General features: G+C 55.2%; 10 protein-coding genes across 10 annotated transcripts; 6 read left to right on the plus strand and 4 right to left on the minus strand.

Moving 5' to 3' along the window:
- Positions 1-137: 137 nt before the first annotated feature.
- A1O7_02748 (primary-amine oxidase) lies at positions 138-2,779 on the plus strand (the record flags this gene model as incomplete). The annotated part of the gene is made up of 3 exons (XM_007756778.1): positions 138-437; positions 861-1,068; positions 1,140-2,779. The coding sequence occupies 3 exons, from the start codon at positions 138-140 to the stop codon at positions 2,777-2,779; spliced, it is 2,148 nt and encodes a 715-aa protein (XP_007754968.1).
- Positions 2,780-3,624: 845 nt separating this feature from the next.
- Positions 3,625-7,842, minus strand: A1O7_02749 (ATP-binding cassette, subfamily B (MDR/TAP), member 1; the record flags this gene model as incomplete). Its single annotated transcript, XM_007756779.1, has 3 exons — positions 3,625-4,955; positions 5,008-7,084; positions 7,132-7,842. The coding sequence occupies 3 exons, from the start codon at positions 7,840-7,842 to the stop codon at positions 3,625-3,627; spliced, it is 4,119 nt and encodes a 1,372-aa protein (XP_007754969.1).
- A 1,119-nt stretch (positions 7,843-8,961) lies between these two features.
- Positions 8,962-9,871, minus strand: A1O7_02750 (uncharacterized protein; the record flags this gene model as incomplete). The annotated part of the gene is made up of 2 exons (XM_007756780.1): positions 8,962-9,465; positions 9,530-9,871. 2 exons carry the CDS (start codon positions 9,869-9,871, stop codon positions 8,962-8,964), a joined length of 846 nt encoding a protein of 281 aa, XP_007754970.1.
- A 691-nt stretch (positions 9,872-10,562) lies between these two features.
- On the plus strand, positions 10,563-12,325 carry A1O7_02751 (uncharacterized protein; the record flags this gene model as incomplete). Its single annotated transcript, XM_007756781.1, has 2 exons — positions 10,563-11,559; positions 11,607-12,325. The coding sequence occupies 2 exons, from the start codon at positions 10,563-10,565 to the stop codon at positions 12,323-12,325; spliced, it is 1,716 nt and encodes a 571-aa protein (XP_007754971.1).
- Positions 12,326-13,201: 876 nt separating this feature from the next.
- A1O7_02752 (uncharacterized protein) lies at positions 13,202-14,850 on the plus strand (the record flags this gene model as incomplete). Its single annotated transcript, XM_007756782.1, has 2 exons — positions 13,202-14,296; positions 14,362-14,850. The coding sequence occupies 2 exons, from the start codon at positions 13,202-13,204 to the stop codon at positions 14,848-14,850; spliced, it is 1,584 nt and encodes a 527-aa protein (XP_007754972.1).
- Positions 14,851-15,096: 246 nt separating this feature from the next.
- On the minus strand, positions 15,097-16,278 carry A1O7_02753 (uncharacterized protein; the record flags this gene model as incomplete). The annotated part of the gene is made up of 1 exon (XM_007756783.1): positions 15,097-16,278. The coding sequence occupies one exon, from the start codon at positions 16,276-16,278 to the stop codon at positions 15,097-15,099; it is 1,182 nt and encodes a 393-aa protein (XP_007754973.1).
- Positions 16,279-17,169: 891 nt separating this feature from the next.
- On the plus strand, positions 17,170-18,419 carry A1O7_02754 (uncharacterized protein; the record flags this gene model as incomplete). The annotated part of the gene is made up of 5 exons (XM_007756784.1): positions 17,170-17,229; positions 17,316-17,442; positions 17,520-17,773; positions 17,823-18,090; positions 18,145-18,419. 5 exons carry the CDS (start codon positions 17,170-17,172, stop codon positions 18,417-18,419), a joined length of 984 nt encoding a protein of 327 aa, XP_007754974.1.
- A 979-nt stretch (positions 18,420-19,398) lies between these two features.
- A1O7_02755 (uncharacterized protein) lies at positions 19,399-20,607 on the plus strand (the record flags this gene model as incomplete). The annotated part of the gene is made up of 4 exons (XM_007756785.1): positions 19,399-19,467; positions 19,544-19,581; positions 19,637-19,729; positions 19,788-20,607. 4 exons carry the CDS (start codon positions 19,399-19,401, stop codon positions 20,605-20,607), a joined length of 1,020 nt encoding a protein of 339 aa, XP_007754975.1.
- Positions 20,608-21,553: 946 nt separating this feature from the next.
- Positions 21,554-23,779, minus strand: A1O7_02756 (uncharacterized protein; the record flags this gene model as incomplete). The annotated part of the gene is made up of 1 exon (XM_007756786.1): positions 21,554-23,779. The coding sequence occupies one exon, from the start codon at positions 23,777-23,779 to the stop codon at positions 21,554-21,556; it is 2,226 nt and encodes a 741-aa protein (XP_007754976.1).
- Positions 23,780-24,116: 337 nt separating this feature from the next.
- A1O7_02757 (uncharacterized protein) lies at positions 24,117-25,092 on the plus strand (the record flags this gene model as incomplete). Its single annotated transcript, XM_007756787.1, has 2 exons — positions 24,117-24,367; positions 24,432-25,092. 2 exons carry the CDS (start codon positions 24,117-24,119, stop codon positions 25,090-25,092), a joined length of 912 nt encoding a protein of 303 aa, XP_007754977.1.
- Positions 25,093-25,596: the final 504 nt, after the last annotated feature.

Here is a 25,596-nt window from a genome sequence, read left to right on the forward strand (position 1 = left end):
GTAATTACTTACATAGATAGATATCAGGATCACTCCATCCGCAATCCGTGGTTTCTTGTCCTCTTTTTTACTTCTCTCCAACAGATTTTCTCTCTGACTCTCATTTCGCACTTGTGTGTCCACATCCGCCGTCCACCATGGCAACGCAGGCTCAGACCCAGGACTTCTCCTCCTCCTCCCACCCCTCATCCACCCACGCCACACACCCCGTCGCCCATCCACTATGCCCGTTGAGCGCGTCGGAGATTTCCACCACCGCCGAGATCGTGCGCTCCGTATGGCCCGCGAGCGTGGATCTGCGGTTCAAGGTCATCACGCTGGACGAGCCGGCCAAGAAGTCCATGGTTCCGTATCTCGAGGCCGAGCATTCCAGTGGCAGCCACGCGTTGCCCAGTATCCCGAGGAAGGCGTTTGTTTCGTATTATATTCGGAACACGGTGAGTGCTTGCGTGCCTCCTATCGTATAGTATCACTTCCCAGTACATTTCAGGTGCATTTCGCTTTGTTTAGGGGACGCCGGCCAGTGTCTCCCGACTACACTTGATCTTGTTCTGGAAGTGATTAGATCATCTCTGCTTTACATTTGGCTTTGTTCTGGGGAGCTATCGGATCATCTCTGCGCTACATTCAAGTTTGTTTTCGGAGTCATGGGATCAGCTCTGACTACACTTGATTTCGTTCCGGGGAGTTTATGGGAACGTCTTATGCTACACTTGACTTTGTCCTCGGGTGGTTCTGGAATGTCTCTGTGCGGAATTGGCAAGCACCCATCTTTGTGTACCATGTCAGCAGAGCGACAACCTGATCACGATGATTTGTCCTTGCTTTTCCCCCGACCCAAGCTGACTCTCATGTTCTAGGACCGCTTCCACGAAGCCGTCGTGAATCTCTCATCCCGCTCCGTCGAGAGCAATGTCCGGCTTGGACCTAACATGCACGGCAACGGCGACTACGATGAAATCCTGCAGGTGGAGAAGAACGCCCTGGAAGACGAAAAGGTCAAGGAGGCGATCAAGAAGTTGCAGCTGCCTGAAGGGGCGGCGGTCTGCGCGGACCCCTGGATTTACGGTGAGTCTTGATTCCCGACTGGAAAGCATCCCCGGACCACAGCCCGTACTCATACTTTTCTCGGTGTCCAGGCTCCGACGGCGTCAACGACGACGAGCGCATGTACCAGGTGTTCCTGTACATGCGGGACCCGCAGAACGCGTCGGAACTCGACTCGAACCACTACGCCTTCCCGCTGCCCATTTCGCCCGTCGTCGAGTGCAACGAGTACAAGGTGATTCGGATCGATTATCTCCCCACGGGGGCGGACAATACGATCCACGAGCCGCGACCGTGGCAGCCCAAACCCGCGAACGAGTACGTGCACGAGTACCAAACGTTGCGGACGGACGTGAAGCCGCTGAACGTGGTCCAGCCCGAAGGAGCCAGTTTCAGCCTCACACCCACAGGCGAGACGGGCCACCTGCTCGCGTGGCAGAAGTGGACGCTCCGCGTGGGCTACAACCAGCGCGAGGGCATGGTGCTGTACGACGTGCGGTACGACGGACGGCCCCTCTTCTACCGCCTCTCGCTGTCGGACATGAACATCCCCTACGCGGACCCGCGGCACCCGTTCCACAAAAAGTCGGCCTACGACCTGGGGGACGCGGGCGCGGGCGCCATGGCCAACAACCTGCAGCTCGGGTGCGACTGCCTGGGCCACATCCAGTACCTCAGCGCGGTCATCACAGACGACAAAGGCACGCCGACGCCGCTGGAAAACTGCGTGTGCGTGCACGAGCAGGACGGCGGGATCGGGTGGAAGCACACAAACTACCGCACGGGGCGGGCCGCCGTGGTGCGCAACCGCGAGCTCGTCCTGCAGAGCATCATCACGGTCAGCAACTACGAGTACATTTTGGCCTTCATGTTCAACCAGGCCGGCGAGCTGATCTACGAGGTGCGCGCCACGGGGATCTTGTCCACGCAGCCGATCGACCACGAGCTCGACACCGTGGGCGTGCCGTTCGGCACCGTCGTCCACCCGGGCGTCCTGGCCGTGCACCACCAGCACATCTTCTCGCTGCGCGTGGACCCGATGCTCGAAGGCCACGCCAACCGACTGGTCTACGACGAGGCGCACGCCATCCCCGTCACGCCGGACTGGAACCCGCACGCGGTCGGGTACGAAGTGTCCGAGACCGTCGTGCCAGTGGCAAGTGGGCTCGACCTCAACACCGACGCGAACCGCGTGTTCAAGATCCAGAACGCGGCCGTCAAGAACCCAATCAACGGCAAGCCCGTCGCCTACAAGATCCACGTGCCGCCGTTCCAGAAGATGCTGGCCCGCCCGGAGTCGTTCAACTGGAAGCGCGCCGAGTTCGCGGACCACAACATCTACGTGACCACGCACGCGGACCGCGAACTCTACGCCGGCGGGTGGTACACGAACCAGTCGCGCGGCGGCACGGGCGTGCGCAGCTGGGCGAGCCGCGGGGACAGCGTCGTCGACACGGACATTGTCGTCTGGATCCAGTTCGGCATCAACCATGTGCCCCGCATCGAGGATTTTCCCGTCATGCCCTGCGAGATCCTCAAGGTGAGCCTCAAGCCCGTCAACTTTTTCGACCGGAACCCGGCCATCGACGTCCCACCCAGCGAGCAGGTCTTTAACAAGAGTACGCTGGTCGCCGAGGCGCATCGGCAGCCTACGCAGGAGTTGGTCGTGGGCAAAGAAAAGGCCGTGGTCGAGGATTGTTGTGCAGGTACCGAGAGCAAGAGCAAGTTATAGGTCCGTCGGAGACAGGCATGAACATTCAGTCTTTAAGCCAGCAATCGATCTGTCCGCGTCAGCAGCACATGGGGGTTTGGGGGACTGTCCAATGAAATCGAGTTGAGTCGAGTTATCGGAACCGAGGTGAAACAAGCGGCGGAGAGGGGACGACTTGATCAAGGATGATCTCAGAGGAAATCGTGAATTCGGGGTTTGCGTCGTGAGATTATCTCTCTACTTGCGGCGAAGGTATTGTAATGAGGGACACAAATAAAAGACACAGATAGCATGCACGCACCACGAATGTGGAAGGAGTACATGACGAACGTGGCCATGACAAGACCATGAGAGCAACAGCATAAAAAGACTTCCCGTAAAGGCGTTCCTGGCTCTTCGCACTTAGATGCAGCCTAAGGACACGATGGCGAGGCGTAGGTTCGACGCAACCTGGCCCCAAATGAGGCGAGCTTGGATAAAAGCACAAGGACCCCAGCAAAGCATGCCCAGGATTATATTTGAGCGGATCATCGAGCTGGTTTTGCCCCAGCACCGTTCAAAGCGAGCGCTGGTCTGTTGAAATCTAACCCAGACCGTGGCTTCCCTTGACCCTTGCTCGACCTCCTATTGGCCCTAGTCCAGCTCTAGGCTGGATCATGTCTATCCCCGACCCAGACAGAGCCAGCCATGAGCTCTTTCCACCGTCTAAGAATGAGCTGTATATCCAATAAGAATAATATGCACAGCCGACAGTGCTCAACCACTGTGGATTCCCAGAAAGATCCCACCGAAACGCTTGCTGTGCACCAGATATCCCAATCAAATCGATAAAGCAAGAATACACGGCTCCCCACCTGCGGACTGCGTTACCGCTGCTTCTCCAGACTCTGGAGGCTGACCAATTCTCGGTATCTTCCTCTGAGCGCCATCAACTCGTGGTGAGTGCCTTTTTCGGCAATCACACCCTTGTCGAAGACATAAATGATGTCCGCCTTCTGAATGGTGCTGAGTCGGTGGGCAACCGCAATGGTCGTGCGGCCTTTGGCAGCGACGTCGAGGGCTGCTTGCACGACTTTCTCAGACTCCGAGTCCAGTGCAGAAGTGGCTTCGTCAAGCAGTAAGACTTTGGGGTCACGGATGAGGGCTCTCGCAATCGCGATACGCTGCTTCTGGCCACCAGAGAGTAAGGCAGCTTTGTTGCCGACGTCCGTGGCGAAGCCGTCTGGCAGAGACATAATGAAGTCGTAGATGTTGGCGTCTTTGCAAGCCCGGATTATCTGCTCGTCACTGACTTCGCCTCTGTCAGCACCGAGAAGGACATTGTCTTTGATAGTGCCTTGGTACAAGGTCGGCTCTTGGGATACGAGCGCCAGATGAGATCGGTAGTCGTTGAGGTTCAGGCTAGAAATCTCTTTGCCATCGATGTAGACACCTCCGGCAAGAGGGTCATAGAAGCGCTCCAGCATCGCAATCGTGGTCGACTTGCCACAGCCAGACGGACCAACAAGAGCAATATATTGCCCTGGCTTGACGGTCAGATTGAGTCCACGAAGGACTGGGACATCCGGCCGAGTAGGGTATCGGAAATGGACATCTCTGAATTCAATAGTGCCTTCAACATGGTCAAGTGTCACGCCATCGTCTGACCAGGGGTCGATAGTTGGCTGGCGATCGTACAGCTTCTTCAAAGCCGCCGCAGAGTTCTTCGCTTTCGACATGTCTCCAGCGAAGGAGAACACGGTGCCGGCAGATTGAGCACCAAAGATGATCTCGTTAAAGACGAGGAAGAACTGGAACAGTGTGTATTCTCCACGAGCCAGGAGCTGGGCACCGTACCAGAAGCCGAGGGCAAACGCCAGGAACATACCGGATTGCGACGCTGCGTATAGTGACGAATTCTTCAGATTGGACTTCAGGGAGACAGGCAACTGAGCTCGCAGCTGGCGTTTGTATTCGGCGTAGATCTCGCGTTCGGTGGTCAACGAAGCGACTGTCCGGATAGCATTTGTATGCTCACACGCATAGCCTGCTGACTTCTCGTAATGTTTCGCGTTTTCTGCTGAGAACTTCGCAAGGACCCAGAACCTCAAGAAGCCCGTGCCGAGAATGACGGGCAACGCGGCCATGCAGACAAGAGCGAGCTTCCAGCCAATGGCGAGTGCCACCACGATCGCGACGATCAGGGTGGACGAACAGCCTGTTTATGCCCGTCAGCGCACGCCGCTATCGCGAGATTAATGGCAACTTACTGATCAGTGTCCCGAGTGTTGCCCCGGATATCGACGCCAAATGCGTTGTCTCGGTCGACAGGAAAGATGTAAGAGCACCTGTCGAGTTTTGGTCCTCGTCGAAGAAGGATATGTCCTGCCTCAAAAACCGCCGGAATGCACCATCTCTGGCCCTTTGAATCAACCGCTCGCTGCAATAGGCAAAGGCAATGCCCTGGGTACACATCGCAAGCAGGGTCACGAAGGCCAGCATCAGATACATCAGCGACCAAAAGTTGATGTCGGAGCGGATCTGATGTCGGAAAACATCCGGCGGTCGTGACAGTGCGATGATGCACTTCGCGAAGAAGACACCTTGAACGGGTTGAGCGGCTCCCGAGATTGCGGTGAAGACGAAGCCGATGCACAGAATCCACCATTCTTGAGCGTTAAAGCCTGCGATGAACTTGATGATGGTCCAGAGAGAGTACTTGGCCTCCTTCTGTGGCTTTTTGTCGGCAAGAATATTGGACGACACAGATTTCCCGCTTCTAGTTCTGCCCAGTGCAAGCTTCTCGTCGTCGGGATCCACCATGGCAGCACTGCCACCGGACTTCGTTGATTGGATTCGAGCCAGTTCAGGTTCGCTGGCCTCGGTCGAGTCTTCGGACTCGTCGTCCTCTTTATTTCCAATGCGTTGAGCAGAGACCAGATTGAAATAGGCTTGCTTGCGCTCAAGGAGTTCGTCATGAGTGCCCTGTTCGACAATCCGCCCCTGCTGCATTACCACGATGTTGTCTGCTGTCTTGATGGTGGATAGTCGATGAGCAATGACAATCGTGGTCCTGCCGACCGAGGCCGCCTCCAGTGCATGTTGCACCACCCCTTCAGACTTTGTATCGAGCGCGGATGTAGCTTCGTCTAGTAAAAGGATTTTCGGGTCGGAGACTATAGCGCGGGCAATTGCAACACGTTGTTTCTGACCTCCGGACAGCAAGAAACCACGCTCACCAACATGGGTGTCATAGCCGTCAGGAAGCGACGTAATGAAATCGTGAGCGTTCGATTTCTTCGCCGCCTCGATGATACGCTGGGTCTGCTGTTCCTCAGTCTCGTTCTCGTACTTTGAACCAACTAGGCCGTTCTTGATGTTCTCCCGAATGGTTTGACTGAAGAGGATGGGTTCCTGCTGGACGAGCGCGATTTGTTGTCGTAGCCAGTGGAGGTTGAGCGTGCTGATGTCGTGCCCATCGAGAAGGACCGCGCCGCCGACTGGGTCGTAGAACCGCTCAACCAAGCCAACGATGGTGGACTTTCCTGATCCAGAGGCGCCCACAAGAGCAGTTGTTTTGCCTGCGGGAATCAACAGACTGACGTCCTCCATAACCACAACCTCGGGTCGAGAAGGATATATGTGCTTGATGTTTCGTAGCTCAAGCGTGCCCTCGACTCGGTCCAACCTCTCGCCTTTTTCAGACAGGGGGTCCACGGGCGACGATCGGTCGATTATTGAGTAGATCTTGGATGCTGCACCCACGCCAGCTGCAAAGTGTTGCATATGCGGACCAACATTGCCAAAGGAGAAGGCGCCGATCATAACGGCCAGAATGATTGTCAAGATATGCGCCAGGTTCGTTTCACCGCCGACGTAGAATCGCGACCCCATCCAGAAGGCCAGGCCGTAGTTCAAGAAGAGGAGACAAAGCAAGGCTCCAATCATGCAGGCAAGAGCACCCTTGCTACGGATACCCCAGCGACGAGCCTCAAGGAGGTGGACGTTGTATTGCCTCGCCAGCTTGTCTTGTGTGCCGAATGCCACTGCATTGCGAATTGAAGCCAGGACTTCTTCCGCCACGGAGCCGCCAACTGCGTATGCGGCCAGCGATTTTTTGTTCCATCCGGCCATTTTCCTACCACCAGACCCCATGACGAAGACGATGGCGACGACAGTTGCGAAACATATTAATGTGAGTTTCCAAAATCGTATGAAACCAATGATGAATGCCGAGAAGAAGGCGGCCACGCCAGTCAGTGTCAAACCAACCTTCTCGCTGATAGCCTCCTGGATGATGTTCGTGTCTGCCGTGATACGGGTCGTGACTTCTCCGGCTCCGACATGCTATATACAGAGTTAGCCTGGCCAAGCGGAGAAGCTGGCGCACTCACGTCAAAGTAAGCAATGTTTTGCCTCAAGACTGCGAAGAGATATTGCTCGCGGACTTTCGAGGTGATGTGCTCGCCGGTGTAAATGAAGAGGACAGTTGAGATGTATACCAAGAAGAACTCTCCAATCGCCAGATAAACGAAGTAAAGCACATATCGATTCACGGTGGAACTGAAGCTTCGCAAGATGTCCTGTTGTCCTTGAGCGAAGCCACTGAAGTTGCCCGAAAGATTGCCAAACACGACCGTCATCAGCGGCAGGACAGCTCCCGCTCCAATAGCCGTGATGCAGGCTATTGCAATGAAGACCTTGTCCCACCTTGTCGCGTAGCGATATAACGTCCAGTATGTGACCTTGACGTCCGGGACATCCAACTGCTTTTTTATGACGCTCTTCTCATGGTCAGGCAAGTGAGCCAGTGCGGCATCACCTTCTGGTATATCCCGTACTTGCACGATCTTGGAGTCATATTTGGTGAGGTCTGGGCGAGTGTCTGAATCGGAAGACTGCGATACGGGCGAGGTAGGCGATATTGCAGAAGTCGGGGACTTCGGGTTTGGGGAGACGGGCGTCACGGGAGGTTTCTCTGTGAGCGGGTCTGTATGCTGTTGCCGGTCTGTGACAATTCCCAATTCTGCCCTCTCCTTCTCTTCCAAATTCTGTTCAATGGCAGTCGCAGCGGCGGGCAAGTCGCCCTGGCCAGCGGGATTCATGATAGTACCTGCTCAGACCGCCAGAGATACGGGTACAGGGTCCAAGCAACGTAACTCAGCGCCGCATGGTCGAGCTGAAAGTCCAAACAGCACCTTCGGAAAATAAGCGTAGATTGATGCTATGAAGCGCGGTTTGAAGGATCTCAGAGGCTGAGGGACTGTACTACTGTCGTGCAGAACAATAGGCGAAAGGATGCAAACGTAGAGACTGGACGAGTGATGCGTCAATGAAGGGATGTATGTACACGGCCTACCAGGCAGCAATAGACAATCTCGGGCCCGAGGAGGGACAAAAAGTATGAATGGTGGAAAGTGGTGACTATGAGATGCGCTGCCATCGGACGTTGGATTGCAATGAGACGGCGGACAGGCCCCGGCATGGGCGCGCCTACGGCCTCGTGTAGACCGCCTAGAGCCAGTAATAGGCGCCCTGGTGGGGTTCTCCATCGTATTTTGCCCGCTCCGTCTCGCGACCTTTACTCTTCCCGGCTACCCGATGGCCGTCCCACCTGCATAACCCGTTCACAAAGTGCTCATTATGCGCCTTAGTGTTGGCCACTCTATGGTGCTGTTCCCGATGTTTGACAGAAGAAGTGGCCCAGCAAAGACACGATGTGGGTTGGATGCTCCGATTTGGGGCAAATATACAAGAATTTAGGCGAGTCTTCGCCCCGCGTTGACTTTGAAAAGCGAGTGCAATTGTTATATCCATCTAGAGGTGCCCCTCGTCAGACTATACGGTTACGCCACACCCTGGACAAAGCAGGTTCATACGTATTCGTATACCGTCCTGAACCCGATCAATCCGGTTCGTGTCACTGCTGCCTGGGACAAACGGCATCAGCACAGCTGTGAGAGCTCCATGACTCCGGAGTCCGATCATCCGATCATTCGCGGATTGCTACCAAGGTATTCTGTAGGTAATGTACAAGGATACTCTGCACGTATCGCGAAAATTGAGTCTATAATAAGACGCCATAATCCTCACGGCTTCGTTCACCTGATAGGGCGGCAGTATGATGAGAGTGAGACTTTCCGTGGTGAACATGAACCGGGTCTCGATCGGAACATGTCCAGTGTCAAGTCTAGGTCGAGGAAGACGCCTATTGCAGAGGACCATTATAGCTTTGCCCGTTGGACGACTGCCTGATAATCGTCCACCCTCTTTCTTGCCTCTAGATCACGACGGCTGCGGTCCAGATCCCTGGCAGCCAGTTTCCCGCGAGTCTCAGCCGCTTCATCCAAGTCTTTGACAACTTCGCGGTACAACTCTTCCTTGATCTGTCCGTATGATCTACCCTGCGCCTTCTGAGTTAGTTTCATCTCGGCAATGAACTTGAGGGTCTCATCGACACCTCCAACACCATCAATGATGCCCTCTTTTAGAGCCTCCAAAGCTGGGAACCTCTTGCTCTCCAGAACCATATTTCGGAAGGTCGTCATGCTAAGCTTGACTCGAAACACGCTTGCCATGGCAGGTTGAAGAGCTGCACCAAAGTCAAGCTCGTTCAGGCACAAGAAACCCTTGTGAGGGTTCATGATGCGGTAGTCGTGCATCATTGCAGTCATGAGGCCTCCTGCGAAGGCATGGCCATTCATCAGGGCGACCGTCGGCATCGGATACTGTGGCACGTAAGTATTTTGTATCGCTTCCACAACCGCGATCCTGGGATGTAGTGGTACTCACAGTTATGAGTCGCCGCCATAGTGGGTAGAGACTGTTTGGGAAGAAGGTTGGATCCTTGATGGCATTTTCGAAGTCTAGGCCATTGGAGTAGAACTTGCTAATGGATGAAGTCGTGATGACCACACCACGCGGAAGTCGGTGCTCGATAATGTCCAATGCTAGCAGAAATGTCTGGTTGAAAGCTGGGACAAGGCGGTTGTCTGGAGGGCAAGAAAACGAAAGAAGATAGACTTGATGAGCAGCCTGGGTGCATATGAAGCTTCCCTGTCCGCCTGGAGCAGACGAGCTGGCGCTCAAGGTCGGAGGGACTGGAAGCACGAACAAAGGTGGAATGGGCGGCATCCTTCCTCCCAGGTTTACCAGGTTGATATTTGCCTGCTAGATGATTTTGTCCTGCAAGGTTTCCGTAGGAGTTGTATTCCGGAGATTGACAGCCGGTAGAAGTCGACCTTTGATATATTTCATTGGAACCTTGATCCCCATCGCATGTGATTAGTCGAACTGGTTATCTCTAAGCTCCAGACAGCCGAGGTGCGCATGCTGTTAGCTGCTTGTCAGTACTCCGTTCAGAGACAAAATATGACGCTCCGGCGGATCACACAGCACCAACAGTAAGGCCCAAGCCATCCAAGCTCTCGGCTGGGTGCCATGCACCTGCCACGTGAGGTGAGTCTGAGTTGAGTCAGCAGTGGCCCCGATGTCCTGACTAAGATATGCCTCTCCTCGCTGGTGGCGCCTAAGGCCAATGACGTTGGGTGCCTATGTGTAGATCTCCAATGCGTGCCAGCTCTGTTCTCCGGCTGCGACCGGGTCACTGGCTGAACAGCCTGCCTAAATACTTTCTCGAAGCCCACGTCCTTTTGCGGCCAAACGACAGACAATCTGCCTTGCTAATGTGGCTACGGCCTGCGCGCCCACAAGGAACAAGAGTATTGACCCCTCCTACCCAGACTCACTGTGGGCGGCGCCGGCATCAACGGACAGCGGCATTTCCCTGTCGAGTCAGCTCCTAGAATCTGACCCATCTTTCAACATGGCGCAGGCGACGGACGGGCCAGTGTTGCAATCCACGACGACGACTACTTCCACCAAGACATCCTTGGGCACTTCGACATTATGGGACAAGACCAAGAGCGGCTCCAGTACTGTCTACAACAAGGCGCTCCTGCCGGGCTTCAACAAAGCCTACAAAGTGGTTGACAAGCTGGGAGCCCCGGTGAATCGTCTATCGAACAAGGTCGGCTCAGAGGCATTTTGGCCTACAACAATGGACAAGGAATCCGAAAAGGCTGCTCGAATCTTGCGTGGCTTCTGTAAAGATGGCTTCTATGACCAGATAGAGGAGAAAGAGCTCAAGAAGGTGGAGACCCGGAATGCGACAGCTGTCGGTGTTCCGCAAGGCAAGCAAAGAGTAATGAAGAAGATTCCAGCGAGCGTTATCAAGAACGCAGTCGGCTTGGCCATATTCACAACAATGCGAACAGGCTGGCTTTTTGGTGGCTCTGGTGGCGCCGGTGTTCTTGTCGGAAGACATCCAGAGACTCGAGAATGGAGCGCTCCTAGTGGTATCCAGACCCAGAACATATCGTTCGGTTTCCTCGCTGGAGTTGACATCTATGACACCGTCCTGGTCATCAATACATACGAAGCACTAGGTGCCTTCACCAAATTCAGAACTACCTTAGGCACGGAGGTCGGGGTGGCAGCTGGCCCTGTCGGCATTGGCGGCGCCCTCGATACGGAACTAACAAAACGTCAAAGTCCTATATGGTCATATGTGAAGAGTCGAGGGCTTTATGCGGGCGTAGCGCTGGAAGGAAATCTGGTGATCGAAAGGACCGACGAAAACGCAAGATTCTATGGTGAGCAGGTCAGCGTGACAGAAATTCTCAACGGCAAGGTGCGGCATCCTCCAGTCCAGCAGTATCAAGTTCTTTTAGATACCCTGAGAGCCGCCCAGGGCGAGGAAGTGGACGACAGCTTGCTCCCTGACGCGCCCGCTCCATCCGACATGGACATTATCCAGCAAGGTAAGTCACGTGCATGGGCTCTAAGGCTGTAGACTGATTGGTGATAGGCGGGCCTACCTTTGGGATTCCTGCAGAGGATGACCCGGATCCGTACGGCGTGAAAGCGCTGGAAGCGGAAGGCTTAAACATCAGAGAGGCTGGCACGCACCAAAGGCCGCCTGCTGAAACATTCGAATTCAGACCATCCCCAACCAGCCCAGTGTATACACATTTCTCTCGAAGAAGTGTTGACGGTTCGATCAGGAGCCGGACGTGGAGAGACAGCTCGCACAGTCTGGCCAGCGTTACCCGTGGGACGCAGACCGACGATGACGATAACACGAAGAGCCAGGAGAACAGTCCTCACAGAGACGCCTTCCGTGGTCACGAGGATCATCATCCAAAGAAACACAGCCAACTTGTAGATGAGCCACACGACGAACGAGAAGATTCCTTCTCAGACGTTGATTCAGATGTTGAAGTGTCTACAGCAGTGCCAGTCATGGCACGTGCGAAGGTGGTTGAAGTTCCCAGACGCGTGCCGCCAGCGTTGCCACCACGAAACCCAGGGCGAGTAGCATCACCTAGTTCAGAAACACAACCTCCTATTGATGGATTCGATAAAATCGACTTGAATGGAGATGCTGAACAGAGGCACGAAGGAGGACACGTCATTACGCCCACATCGACTCGTGAAGCCAACGATCCTACCTTCCATTCCATACCAGTGACGCCGAGCGACGAGGACAAGGGAAAGCCCAACGACATACCTGGGGCCTTCCAGTAAGCGACAATGGGCAGTTCTTTCAGAATATAGTATTGGTTTTCATGACATCTGGCCTTCGTGTGGTGATTGTGATTGTTCCATTATCGGTGCATCTCTGCGCGATCGATACTGGGATTGGTGATGTGAACATGTGCAGAGGATCCTGCCACCAGATCAGTCAACGGCCATGCTGTCTCGGACACCTCTCTCGGGCGAGCTCCACCAATGCAGCCTCAGAAGCGATTGAAGAGCAATCATCCCCGTGGAAGGGATGTGTATAACCTCTAGAGAGGTAGCGCCGAACGAAAGACCTGCTCGCAGATGGAATATGTTTCCACCATGCGCTACCTGCGCGGGACAAGCCGTGCAAGGTCCAAGAACCTGGATGCAAGAACATATGCGACGTGGAACACTGCATGGTCAAATAGCAGAATCGTGCAATTGTACATGACAGACGACTTTTGTAGCTGCAGAAGCCAGCGGCTGGCCAGCCAGCGAGATGAACTTATGGCTTAGATACTGTAGGAACATGGTAGCAACGATATAGTGACAAGTCAGAGCACACCTCACTCTCGCCTCAGATTTCTCTATGTTCATGGTTGGACTGCAATCGATATGTACTTGGGCACTTGGTAGCGAATGCGAAGTGAAGTGGGGACACGTGAAAAGGATCGACCGGAACTCTCGGTGGGATGCGAGTTGCAACGGTCCGGGTGCAAGTGTAGATCGTGTACATTGTCACTTTCCTCTCACGTGAATCTGTCAGACCACGCTCGCCTTTCCTCTATCCCGGAGCCTATATCATGTGTAACGACCGATAGCTGGCAACGCGGGCCCAGTCAATCTCTACGTCAATCTCGCCGGTCCTGCCTTCGCCGCAAAGTCGCCGTCGCTGCGATGGACACGCCACGCCCCCTACGACTCGGTCGAAAAGCGACCCTCCTCCTGTACGCCAGCCCTCTTCTTCTCCTAAGCACGCCTGCCTCAGCGCACGGCGGTCATACAGATAACATCCCCGAGGGCGAAGCGGTCTCGCCGGATCCGCTTGACTCGCGGCTATGGATGCACATTTTGCTGATGATCCTGGCCTTTGGGATGATCTTCCCCTACGGCATGGTTCTCGGCATAGTCAAGAGTCGATGGCACGTTCCCTGCCAGATAGTCGGCACGGTGATCGCGACGGTGGCGTACTTCCTGGGGCATATGCATAGGGGACGACAATTCCGACATCCGAACATTCACGCGAGTTTTGCCAATAGTCTGGTGCTCATGCTCATCGTGCAGGTCGGACTCGGCGTCGGTCTGAAACTACACCTAGAGGAGAAGAAAGGGTGGGTTGGCCGCGTGTTTGGCGGCAAAGCCGGACGCGGAGGCCGCCGAGGAGTCGTCCTCGTCCACGGCTGGTTGGGCAAGACGATGCCCATCGTGGCGTGGACACAGATGCTGTTCGGCGGGATCGTCGCCATGGGCTACTGCCGCGGCGACCACCTGGGCCAGTGTCTCGCACACTTTATCATGGGCAGCGCGTTCATCGCCTACGGCATCATCATGACGCTCCTGCTGCTCGTGGGCCAGGCGTGGCTGCGCAAAACGGGCCGGAGCCAGGAGTTCTTCGACAGCTGTGTCATTGCCGCGTGGGGCTGCGTCAACACCTTCACCGAACACCGCTGGGGCCACCCCTGGGTCAAGAACGACCTGCAGCATACAAGCATGGGCATCGTCTGGTGGTGCGCCGGCCTTTTGGGCGTGTGGCTGTCCCGCAGCCGGAACGGGCGCCCCAAGCGGAACATCCTCCCTGGCCTGGTCATTCTCATGACGGGGTGGGCCATGAGCGCCCATCCGCAGGACCTGCCTCTGAGCACCATGGTGCACACCGTCTTCGGGTATACGCTGATGGCGGCCGGTACGGCGCGCATCATCGAGATCAGCTTCCTCCTCAAGGACAGCCGCGGCTCGGGCGAGGTCAACAGCTGGCAGCATCTGCCTCCGTTCGTAAGTGCTGTAACCACTGCTCTTCCGTCACGCGACACTGAACTAACCAACCGTGCACTTTCCAGCTTCTCTACGCGTCGGGTTTCCTCTTCATGGGCGCCACGGAGGAACAGATGCACCTCCTCTCCGAGGCCGACGTCACCCACGTCAGTTACATCCTCATCCTCTACAGCGTGGCCTTTCTGCTCTACCTCTTCGTCAATATCCTACTGTACGTCTACGCCAGCCACGCCTGGCCCGAGGACGAGACGAACGGGGTCCGCGCCGCGAGCGGTCGAGGCCCCCACGCGCGTAGCGCGAGCAGACACTTTAGCGTTGCCGGCCCCAGCGGTGGCGGAGCCGGCCACGGGTACAAAATGTCGGTGCTCCCAAATGGTGGGATCAACGGTTCAGCGAACGGGAGCGCGAGGTTACCGAAACATCGCAGCACTGCGAGCCAGCAGGTACGCGACGCGGAGGAGTTCGAGCTGGAAGGCTTGATCAGCGATGAGGGAGAGGACGAGGTGGATTCACCTCGCGTTGCGAAGAAAGAAGGTGGTGTCGCGCTGGCGTAGGGGAGGCTTCATACCGCGCTATGCGGTCATGGTGGTAATTTGGAGTAAGCGGCCACTCGCGAAGTGGTGAGCGTGCGTCTATTACGAGGCGGGCCGTTCTGAAAGGGACATCCGAATAAAAACGCATACTGGTCTTGCATGTGATGGTACATAAGCGGCGCACGGTAGAATATCACGAGAGCTTTTGGCAGGGGGTATCACTGTATATAATTCATCATTGCGGTGTCACACCCGGTGACAGATGCTCTAGCCTCTCAACGGCAGGACTTTCTGGCTCAACACACTCTGCCTGCACAGCGGACACTCGGCCTTCTCCTTGACCCAGTCCTGCACGCACGTCCAGCAAAACACATGTCCACACGTCGTCACACTCGGATCGCGGAAAGGTTCCAGGCAGAGTGTGCATTTGCGCTGCTGGCCCGCGGGGATCCAGGCGAGGGTTTCGTCATCGTCCAGATGGTACCGCGGCGAATCGAGGATGGGTGTTGCGGTATTGGCGCTGAGGCCGGGTGGGAGAAAATGCGGAACAGGAACCGAGGAGAGCAGTTGATTAGGATTGCCGCCCGTCTCCAGCGGTCCCGCTAGATGCATCTCAATGCCCGGACCGACCATGGCTGAGCTTGATGCTTCCTCCTTCGTTTCTCCCCCACTGGCCGTGGACGCTGTTGTTTCGAGGAATGTCTCCCGGACATGTAGCGCGGATTGGACCGCCATCTGCAATACGAGCAACACACCCAGGACCTCATACCCTACGCGTTGCTCATCCGGTTTGATCTGCTTGGTGAAGACGTAACGCAGGCCGAACAGGCGTTTGGAGATGTGGTAGTACGCGCCTGTGAAGTAGAATGTCGCCAGACTCAGCGCATAGACGGGTTGAGGCGAGGTCAACGTGTCGAGGTGTCTGAGGATGTATTCCTGCACTTTGAGCGCCCGGGTCGGGCGTTTCCGCCTCTGCTTTGCGTGGTCGATATTCCACTCGAGTTTGGAGCGCAGTCTTCTCCTCAGGGCTGGTAATGATTTCCCCAGGATCCAGGGTGCGAAGACCACGCTTGCGATGTAGCCGACTCGCCTCCCCAGGCCGGCGAGTCGCGATGTGTCGTCCTCGACCTGGATCACGTCGCAGTATTCTTCGCCTAGTGTTCGGTTCCCCAGGAGTGTTGTCATGCAGAGGTAAAGCAGCTCGGATAGATGGTTCGTGGCATCAGAGTATTTGTGGGCGAATCGAGCACCCAGCAAGGCCCGGAGAATAGTCGATGCCTGTGTCGAGATGGTGCCGGTGATGTATGCGTCTTTCTGATGCGTGCGGAGGATGTCTGGGGAGGTTGCGAAAGGATACTCCATTGGAAGTGGTGCTGCGGAGGGAGGAGCAGGCGAAGAGGTTATGGAGGGCGCAGCCGCAGAAGAAGCGCTCGGAGTGTCGTTGGCCATGTTGTTGCTGGTAGAAGTGTCCCCATGGAAGGAGCACTGCGAGTGATGGAGATGAACCAACGATGAACCAAAGACGAACCAGAGATGAACCGAGGTAGACTGCACAGAGTGCCGCTTCGTACGCCGTAAAATACTACGCTCAGGTACGGAGTACCAAGGAGCCAAGGTACGCTCGTACGTTAGGATGAAATCTCATATAGAAACGCAGAGCTCCGAAAGCATGAGCCCGCATGGCCCGCGAAGGCTCGTGCTTCGTGTGCTCCTTCGCATGTATCTATCACCCATCAACATACAGTGCTCCTGGTTGAGGCTCGCAATTCTCTTCCGGTGGTGCCATCGGCACTCTGATCTCTAGAGAGTTCTTACCTCTATGGCAAACATTCGATCAGTGGATGAATCTGCTCTCCCCGCTAACAGAGTTGTTGCTCGCCGAGAAGTGACTGGTCCAAGTGAACCTTTTGTGACTTGTGCCTGCCTGGTATGCTGGAATAAACAGCCTGTTGGGGCTATGGCTCTTGCTCTTCTTCGTGATTTCTTTTCCTTAATTCTCGATGTATTTCATGGCTGCGAGCCGTCTTAGTTTATGTGCAGCAATGATATGCTGCCGTTGTTTGAATACGCCTGCTGCATCTTTCGAAAGCCATCTGAGGTCACATCTCCCCCAGCTGTAAACTGCTTGGTATCTGCCTCGCGAGGCCTCTGTTGCATTCTTGTGGCATAAAATGACCTGCATGCTAGGGTGGATGGTGCGCTCATCTAATCGAGGACTTGCCGTTGCATGCAGCTGCAGCAAAAAGCGTTCGGCCACACTGACCACTCAAGTTTCCGTCTTCTCGTCAAGGACCTTTGTCAATTATCACCACCTTGTCCTACCTCACACTTCTGCAAGTCATGACGACAAAAGCTAATACGAGCTGGCCTCGTGAAGGCTATCGGCCAGAATGGCTGGCGGTAAGTCTCTACAAAGGGACAATGGGCCCCGCTACCACTGACCCCGCCATTGCTGGGTTGGGTCACTCCGCTGACCATAAAAACAGCTCGAAGACGCATCTGGTGGACGATATGTCATGACTGGCGATTGGAATGTCGATGTCCCTACCTATAATGCTGTATTTTCTGCTTTTGCAAAACAATGGCCCCAGCTGCCGGAAGAGCTGACAGTCTGTACGTTTGTTTGGTTCAAAACGGCACATCCACACTCTCCATCCCTTCGGCTCGACTATAATTGATACAACCAGCAGGGGACGAAAAGACAGATAGCCAGATTGGAGAGCTCGATGTTCGGATATACAAGCCCGCCTCGGACGAACCTCTGCCGCTTATGATCTACTTCCCAGGAGGGGGGTACATTGCAGGTAATCTCGACACCGAGGATGCTCATTGTCGCATATTCGCAGCAAAGGTGCCCTGTCTGGTGATCAGTGTGAATTATCCCAAGGTGCCCGACGTCAAACTCGACGATATCATTGGCCTTGCTAGCAAAGCTGTTCCTTGGGTAGGCCTGCTTCCACACCAAGTTACTGTTTCCCACTGAGACGAGGCAGTGCCGCAACAAGGCCGAGGAGCTTGGTGATGATCCTACAAAGACAGTCCTGGCCGGCGGCTCAGCCGGGGCGATGCTCGCCGGTCAAGTAGCATACCGCTTCATGTCTGAGGGTGACCACACCTCCGTAACTGGCTGTGTCCTCCTCTTTGCTGTAACCCTATCTTGGAAGTATGATGGCGAGTACAAGCACATGTACACAGCTTGGGAAGAGAATGGACATGCTGGGACTCCAGTCTTCGGACTCGAGCTTGCCAAATTCATCTGGTGTAGGCCATCCTCTACTCATTCACACGACCTCGACTGACGTGAGTCTGGTCCAGCTCATTTCGACATTGACTTCGGTAGCCCGCGACACCTCATAGGGCTCGCAGACGATCTCTCAAAGTTTCCTCCTTGCTACATTGTCACAGCAGAGAAGGACTGCTTCCGTGATGATGGAAAGGTGTTGGACTTTCGACTCGGACAAAGCGGTGTCAGAAGCAAGCTCGACCACTACGAAGGCCTCCCCCACTACTTTCACGCCTTCCCCAGTCTGGCCGTTGCGCACGAAATGATGGGCAAAGCTGTCGAAGGAGCTCGGTTCGTCTTTGCGTAAAAGTGAGGAGCTGAGAAAGAGCTCCGCAGTTGCAATTCGTCGTTCAAACAAGGCTAGAGATCCGCTCCCGGGGCTAGCTTTCCTCTCCACCACGGAACAAGGCGCTCAAGGGTGGACGGCTCACCTGAATCGACCGATCAAGGCACAAAGCTTCGCGAAATGTTCGAAAAATTCTCTAGCCTCGAGGGTTTCCGTGCTCTCCGAGGTTTTGACACGTCGCAACGCGTGCCGAGGCCTTAATGTGGCTTTTGCGCTTGAGAGGCTGTTCCGCGCCCCGGAAGCCGTGGTCCACCTAGCGGGCTTGTAGGCACCACTCCCTGGACAGATGGATGCGATGTCTGGATTGACTAGACACCTTCCAAGCCTTTATCGGGAGCCAGTCGACTAGAAAACAGACAGCTTTAAACACTAGCGACTTCGGGCGAAGATGCTTCCACCATTCTCTGGCGAGGATAGTCGAAGTTTGCAGAGGACGGACCAGTTTGATGCCCCGCAAGATCCCCAACGTCGACGCTGCGACCTCCCAGGATCCTGGCCAGGATGATATGATTGAAATGCTCGCACCCTGTCCGGCCGCCATCCATCCTTCCTTACCGTCCCTTGAACAAGGCAACCCTACTGCGAGGCTCAACGTGCTGACCACCATTTTCTAATTACCTATGATAGACAACGGTTCGGCCCGACCACCGTCCAGCATTCGCAGGTCTGTTTTACGTCGGGCGCTTTGGCATGAAGTAAGCACGAATTACACTGGCAACCCTAGTCTCGGCCAACGGCCAGAGCGGTAGTTGCCGGGCCCTTGCTCTTCTGCCTGAGAGTAGCCAATTTGCAAGGTTGCCCACCCGACCTCTACGCGGGCGAACACTCATTGTGTCCCCGTCGGCTTCGGCCTCGTCATAGCCAAACCCCCTTCCACGACATTACATATCTCCGGCCGGCGGCGAGCGGGTGTGCTCCTCAGGAGCTCCTGAAGCTCGCCATGTGTCCAGAAGGGGAGGATGTCGACGACAGTCAAAGCGAACGCTCCAGTCGCATCGCTGCCGATCCTGTAAGCCCAAATGCGATCGCGATCCCTACAGGTTCTTGCGCCACGGAGTGTTTCCTGACTGCAGATGTGATGACAGGGTATTGCCGACGACGATTCGGCATATGGTGATGATGCGTGAGTTTCAGGCTCGGGTGATGTTGTTGACTCTCTCTGACACTGAGCTGTTCAGCTCGACGGAAACAACCTCGATATCGTCGTGGATAAGAGACTATCGCATTGAAAATGGCCGGACATACCATGCCTTCAAAGATGGGAAATACTGGTGCGCTTGTCCAAAACTTGTCGGTCGGGCTACAACAGGACTGATCACCCGATCGTAGGGGCGCCAATGATGAAGAAGCGATCCAACACCATGACATCGGCCATAACCTGTACCTCAAAACGCTCCAAAACCGCCTCTTCCTTGCACCCATCTGCCCGGACCCGTCACAGATCCTTGACCTTGGCACTGGCACCGGACTCTGGGCTATAGAAGCCGCCGACATGTACCCCTCCGCCATTGTCACAGGCACCGACCTCTCTCCCATCCAGCCTACCTGGGTGCCCCCGAATGTACGCTTCGAGATTGACGACATGGAGTCCGAATGGACATTCGAGCCAAACACTTTCGACCTGATCCACATTCGTGGCTTGCACGGCACGATCGAAGACTGGCCCGCCTTGTACCAACAGTGCATGCGGTGCTTGAAGCCTGGTGGCTGGCTCGAACAGGCGGAGTACTCGGCACAGTTCACCTCGGACGATGATACTATCCCGCCACGTGGTGGGATCGTTGTATGGAACGCGGTCGGCCCTGAATGCCATGCCAAACTCAATCGCGAGCTGCAGGTACTTGAATCAATGCGGGGGCATATGATTCGTGCTGGCTTTGAGTCCGTGACCGAGCAACGGTATAAATGGCCCATCGGGCCCTGGCCAAAAGATCCGGCCTTGAAAGAGCTGGGCTCATGGTGCAGAGCACATATCGAAACCGGATTGGAGAACTGGACCTTACGGCTGCTAACTAATGTGCTGGGATGGACAGCCGACGAGGTTAGGGTGCTGTGTGCGAACGTCCGGGCCGAGATACGGAATCCAAAGGTGCACGCCATTCATCGCATGAACGTGGTTTATGCGAGAAAGCCCGGGGGTAACTATTAGGCCCGGGTCCATTCTAGGAGAGGAAAAACCTGCGACACGGGAGTCCCTACCAGTGGAGTGGCTTTTTGCAATGTGAACTTGGGCGGTCATCTGAGCGATTATACTTTAGTTTGAAGGTTTTTTGAGCGAATACGGCTTTTACTCGATGCAGAGGTTTGATCAAGGACTCGAATTATGGCGTGACATGGCGTGGGCGTGTGAAGGCGTTGGACATGCACCAAAAACAGGGTTCTACTGCATGGGGGGGCACAGTCACTACCGACGATACCTCAGCAGTGTTTTCTGCAACGAATTCAGGAGTTTTTGGTCCACGACTTGGTTTGCGGATACGACGTCATGTCATGCGAAACTGGCTGCCGCGCGAGTCGAAGCGTAGGCGAGGACGAACGAGGTCTACACGCGCATACAGGACTACAAAAAACATCTTTTGCGGCGTGACTTGTATGCTTGCGCGATTGCTTGCTTGCTTGTTCGCTTGCCTGCAGTGTGAGCGCGAGCACGAGTATAAAACAATCTACGATATATTACGGGTACGTACGGGGTACCGATGCAGGCCTACACGCACTTCTAGCACGGTATATTATGGCTCGCGTGTCGCTTTTGACATAATTGAGGCTCTTCGTCTTTCCAAATACTTCCTTCTAGGATGCCCTCGAGTCGTCTGGACACGCGCACTGGTATGTATATGTACCTGTATGTGGACAAGCCTATGTGAAGGATCTGCTATGCTGTTGTCCACAGCCCAAAACCACCTCCTATGCTATCATCTCACGGACTCTCCCGTAAGCTCAGCCTGTTTTCTGAACATGTCTCCCTCATAATCTCCTTCTAGGATGCCCTCCAGCGTCTAGGCAGGCATATCGGTAGATATATATATACCTGTAACGCGGATAAGCATACGCGAAGTATCTGCCATCCTCATCTCCAGTCCCAATTTCGCCGTCTATCATCTCACCGACGCTCCTTTAAGCTCAGCCGGTTTTCCAATCATATCTTCCGGCCACTTCTTTAGTCCTGTTGGCCTTTTCCTGGCTCCCAGGTAGGCTTCCATCGCTCCTTGAATGCCTGTGTTCGCTGCTGTCTTTTCGTGCGCACCCGCGCTGGAGATCGCAGTAGGACTGGAACATGAGGCTCGAGAGGGGGGCGCGTCGTTCTTGGTATTATTCGCTTCGGGCTTTCGAGCCGATGACATGACCTTCCGAGGTATGGCCGCCTCTTTTTTCGCGTGCCTCGGCCTTGTTGCTCTGACCTTTTCTGGTGCTCTCACGTTTTCTGGTGCTCTGGCGTTTTCTGGTGCTACGATCGCCTTTTCTTTCGCGTGTTTCGACTTTGCTCTGACCTCCTTTGGTGCTGAATCGGTACGATTCGACATGGGGAGCGTGCGACAACGCCAGTCGGCGAGCTTTCCGGACCACACAACGATAGCACGGTCGGAGACTTCTGGATCTGGATTTCGAGCGATGCTGATTTTAGGGGTAGAGAGTGTCTGGGCGGCTGCTAGGACTCGCACGGCCGAGTCGTCTCCCCATGCTTCGAGTCGCATGCCGTCGTCCCAGGAGAATGCTTGGGGGCGATCGTCACTTGATCTTGAATTTACGCCCCAGGCTTTGCCCACGACCATGCTCCCGACTCGAGCTGCTTGGCTGGAATCACCAACCTCCATGACCATAAGTTGCGCACCCACTGCCCGGGCAATGTGATGAAGTGGTCGGTAGAACAGGTCGGCCTGCTTCTCTGCCGAGGCTTTGTAGTGTCTACCAACCACAGGTACGAGTGCCTCTTTAGGTTCGTAGTCGCGCACGCTCGGCTCAGTCTTTCCGCCCAACTCATAGTCCTTCGGGCCAACGTAAGGAGGGTTTGCGATGACCATGTCCCAAGGGGCGCTTGCGAGGGAAGAGTCGATGTCCTCGTCAGACACTCCTGCTGCAGCAGCGTTGACGGTCTTGCGCAATTGGTCGTCTGACCCCCCTTCTTTGTACTGTTTCTTTTCCAGAGCCCGAACGTCTACTTGCTGGAACGATACAGAGTGGATTGCATCGGAATGAAGAAGCTTTTGAGAGACGCTATGGTGGAGATTCTTGCGCGCCAATCTGACGGCGCGCGGGTTGATGTCGAGACCGACTATCTCGAGATCAAGTCCAGGAGGCAGACTCGGCTTGGTGGGATCAATTGGCTTGAGAAGGGAATGCAGCAATAGCGCGATGCAGCCAGTCCCGGTACAGAGGTCCAAGATGCGGACCTTGCTGCTGCGGTCCTGCCACCAAGGTCCATCCGTTGACTGGGTGGCAGGAAGGGCCGCCAACAGCAGCTTTGCCGCCTTTTCGGTATACATCTCAGTTTCGGGTCTGGGTATCAAAACGCCGCGCCGGCACAAAATGTCGAGATTTCCGAATGGTTGGCTTCCCATAATGTACTGCAGAGGCATTCCTTTCGATCTCCTATCGACATTGTGGGCCAGTAGCTTCTGAGCCTGAGCCTGAGCGTTGCTGACGGTGTGACTACTTAGCGGGACCTGCACAGTTTCGCCGAGTAACCTCAGTTGGTGGTTGCTGTGAGGTGACCATGTCCTAAACGTGACGAACTGTCGGCCGGATATCTTCGCAATCCTGCGTCCCTTCTTCTCCTTAGGGACGTATGTCCGCTTTTGATGTGTGGTCCGGGATCTGCTATTTCTCCGGTCTGAAATCCCAGCATTCACGGTGCAAGATACCTCTTCACTTGCCTGGTTGTCGTGTGCTTGAACGTGTGATGTGGCATTTGCTTCGGTCGCGACCTCGGCTTCGCCAGAGTTGATCCGGAATGTCACGTACGTCTGATTTGACTTGATCAGATGCCTCCTGTTGACCATTCTCCACACGGCCTCGGGCTTGCTGACGGTACCCGAGCCTTGCTTGGTCGACTCCGTAGGGACATGGCCGTCTTCAGCTTGCGCCTTCTCCGACGTACCAGGCCCGCCTATCTCTTGAGGAGTCTCGACTCCTTGATCTGCATGAGGCACAGGCGGGCCGCGACTGGCGTATCTCTTTGCATGGACGGCATCGTGGGCGTGTTCTCGGAGCCACCGCAGCTCGTTCCGCGCGGACGGTAGGTCGCGACATACTTGCAGGAGGAGAGTCAGGAGCGGATTTTCCAATGTGGCCTGGCGGATCAAGGCTGGAGAAAGACGTGGCATCTGCTACATGGCGGAGGCGGCCACGTTCAGCAGCTACTGGAGTCAGAATGCGCAGTTGTTGCAGATGTGAAAAAGGTGGATGCAGAACCGAGTGTCTGACAGTCTTTCACGTCAACGGAAATAGTACAAGTGACCGTCTGACGGCGTAGATGTCGAATTGGAGACTTCATCTCGGCCTCTCCAAGTCGCGTCGACCATCTCCGTCTATCAACGCAGCAGCCATGATAGCAAATGGCTGATCCCCTCATATGGACGTGTCCTCGGTATATAGTGAGACAGGTAGGCTTCTTCCGTGCCACTCGATTAACATCCTGGTTTCTGCCACAGCTTCGCAACCATGGTGAAGAAAGTCTTGGTCGGATATGGCATTGATGTTGACGCCGTCAGCGGCTGGATCAACACGCAGACGGGCCAAAAGGCGGACGTGACGAACATCTCCCGCGGTGTCTTTGGTGCTACTGTAGGGACGGACCGATTACTGAAGCTCTTCGAGAAATACCACATCAAGGCGACGTGGTTCATCCCGGGCCATTCGATCGAGTCGTTCCCAACCCAGATGGCCAAGGTACGAGATGCTGGACACGAAATGTTGGTCACCGCTCTGTCCAAGTTACCCCGTAATGAGCTGCTGATATCATGCATCCTGCCCCAGCGGACTTCATGGCTACACGCACGAATTCATCTCCCAGCTCTCGGCACAACAAGAGCGGGACGTCCTGCAGAAATCCATCCAGGTCATCACGGACTTTACGGGTAAGAAACCTCGAGGCTTCACCGCACCCGCGTGGACTCCATCGCCTAGCACGGTCAACCTATTGGAGGAGCACGGAATCGAGTATGACCATTCCTTCATGCATCACGACTCGCAGCTGTACTACCTGCCTTACCCACCGCAGCAGTGGAAGGAGACGGACTACAAGAACCTCTCGGCCAGCGACTGGATGACTCCGATGTCATCACTGCGGCCGTCATCGCTCGTTGAGATCCCAGCAAACTGGCACGTCGACGATTGGCCTGCGTTCCAGCCACAGCGAGGGCCGGGATCTTCTGGCTTTATTGACCCACACCATATTGAAAGGTTTTGGCAGGAGCAATTCGACTTCTGCTACCGCGAGTACGAGCATTTTGTGTTTCCAATCAGCATCCACCCGCAAGTCAGCGGGAAGCCCCAAATCGTGCTCATGCATGAGCGCCTCATTGAATGGATCAATCAGCACGAAGGTGTTGAGTGGTGCACGTTTGAGGACATGGCCAACAAGTTCAAAAAGGGCGAGATACAAGGTGTCCAGGTCGAGGGAGGTGTTGACATGTGAGGCCCAAGTACCGCAGTAGAACTATGAGCCGTTGCCTGTCGATCCCTCACCGAAACGCCTTGCGAGACTCTACTGTGTAGATCCGGACAGTCACGCCCGCAAGGAGTGGAGAGTCGCCCTACTGCGGAAAGTTGGAGCCTTCTCCGGTAGCTGCATGTCCCAGTGTACTGGATACATTTGAGCAGGCGTCAGTGCCGGAATGAAAGCAGGCGCAGGCGATCTTTCTATCCAGTGTGTCCGCCGTCATATATTTGCTCTCTCCGGTCTCCGTGCCTTCTCTCTTTCTCCCCGTCGTAACGTTCTTGCCCCATATTACCCACAAAAACTTCCCTGTCTCTATGCAGGAACCCCAGGAAAGAGAACGTAAGGTCCGACGATCCAGCTCAGATGCTTCCGACGCGCTGGTGTCGCTGTATAAATGGAGCTTCTCGTCACCGACTCGTACCCCACGCCACTCATGATGGACACGAGGCCTGGGCGGACGATGGCGCAACTCTCCGCCCA

This window comes from Cladophialophora yegresii, assembly GCF_000585515.1.
Source record: "Cladophialophora yegresii CBS 114405 chromosome Unknown aczIN-supercont1.2, whole genome shotgun sequence".
NCBI lineage: Eukaryota > Fungi > Ascomycota > Eurotiomycetes > Chaetothyriales > Herpotrichiellaceae > Cladophialophora > Cladophialophora yegresii.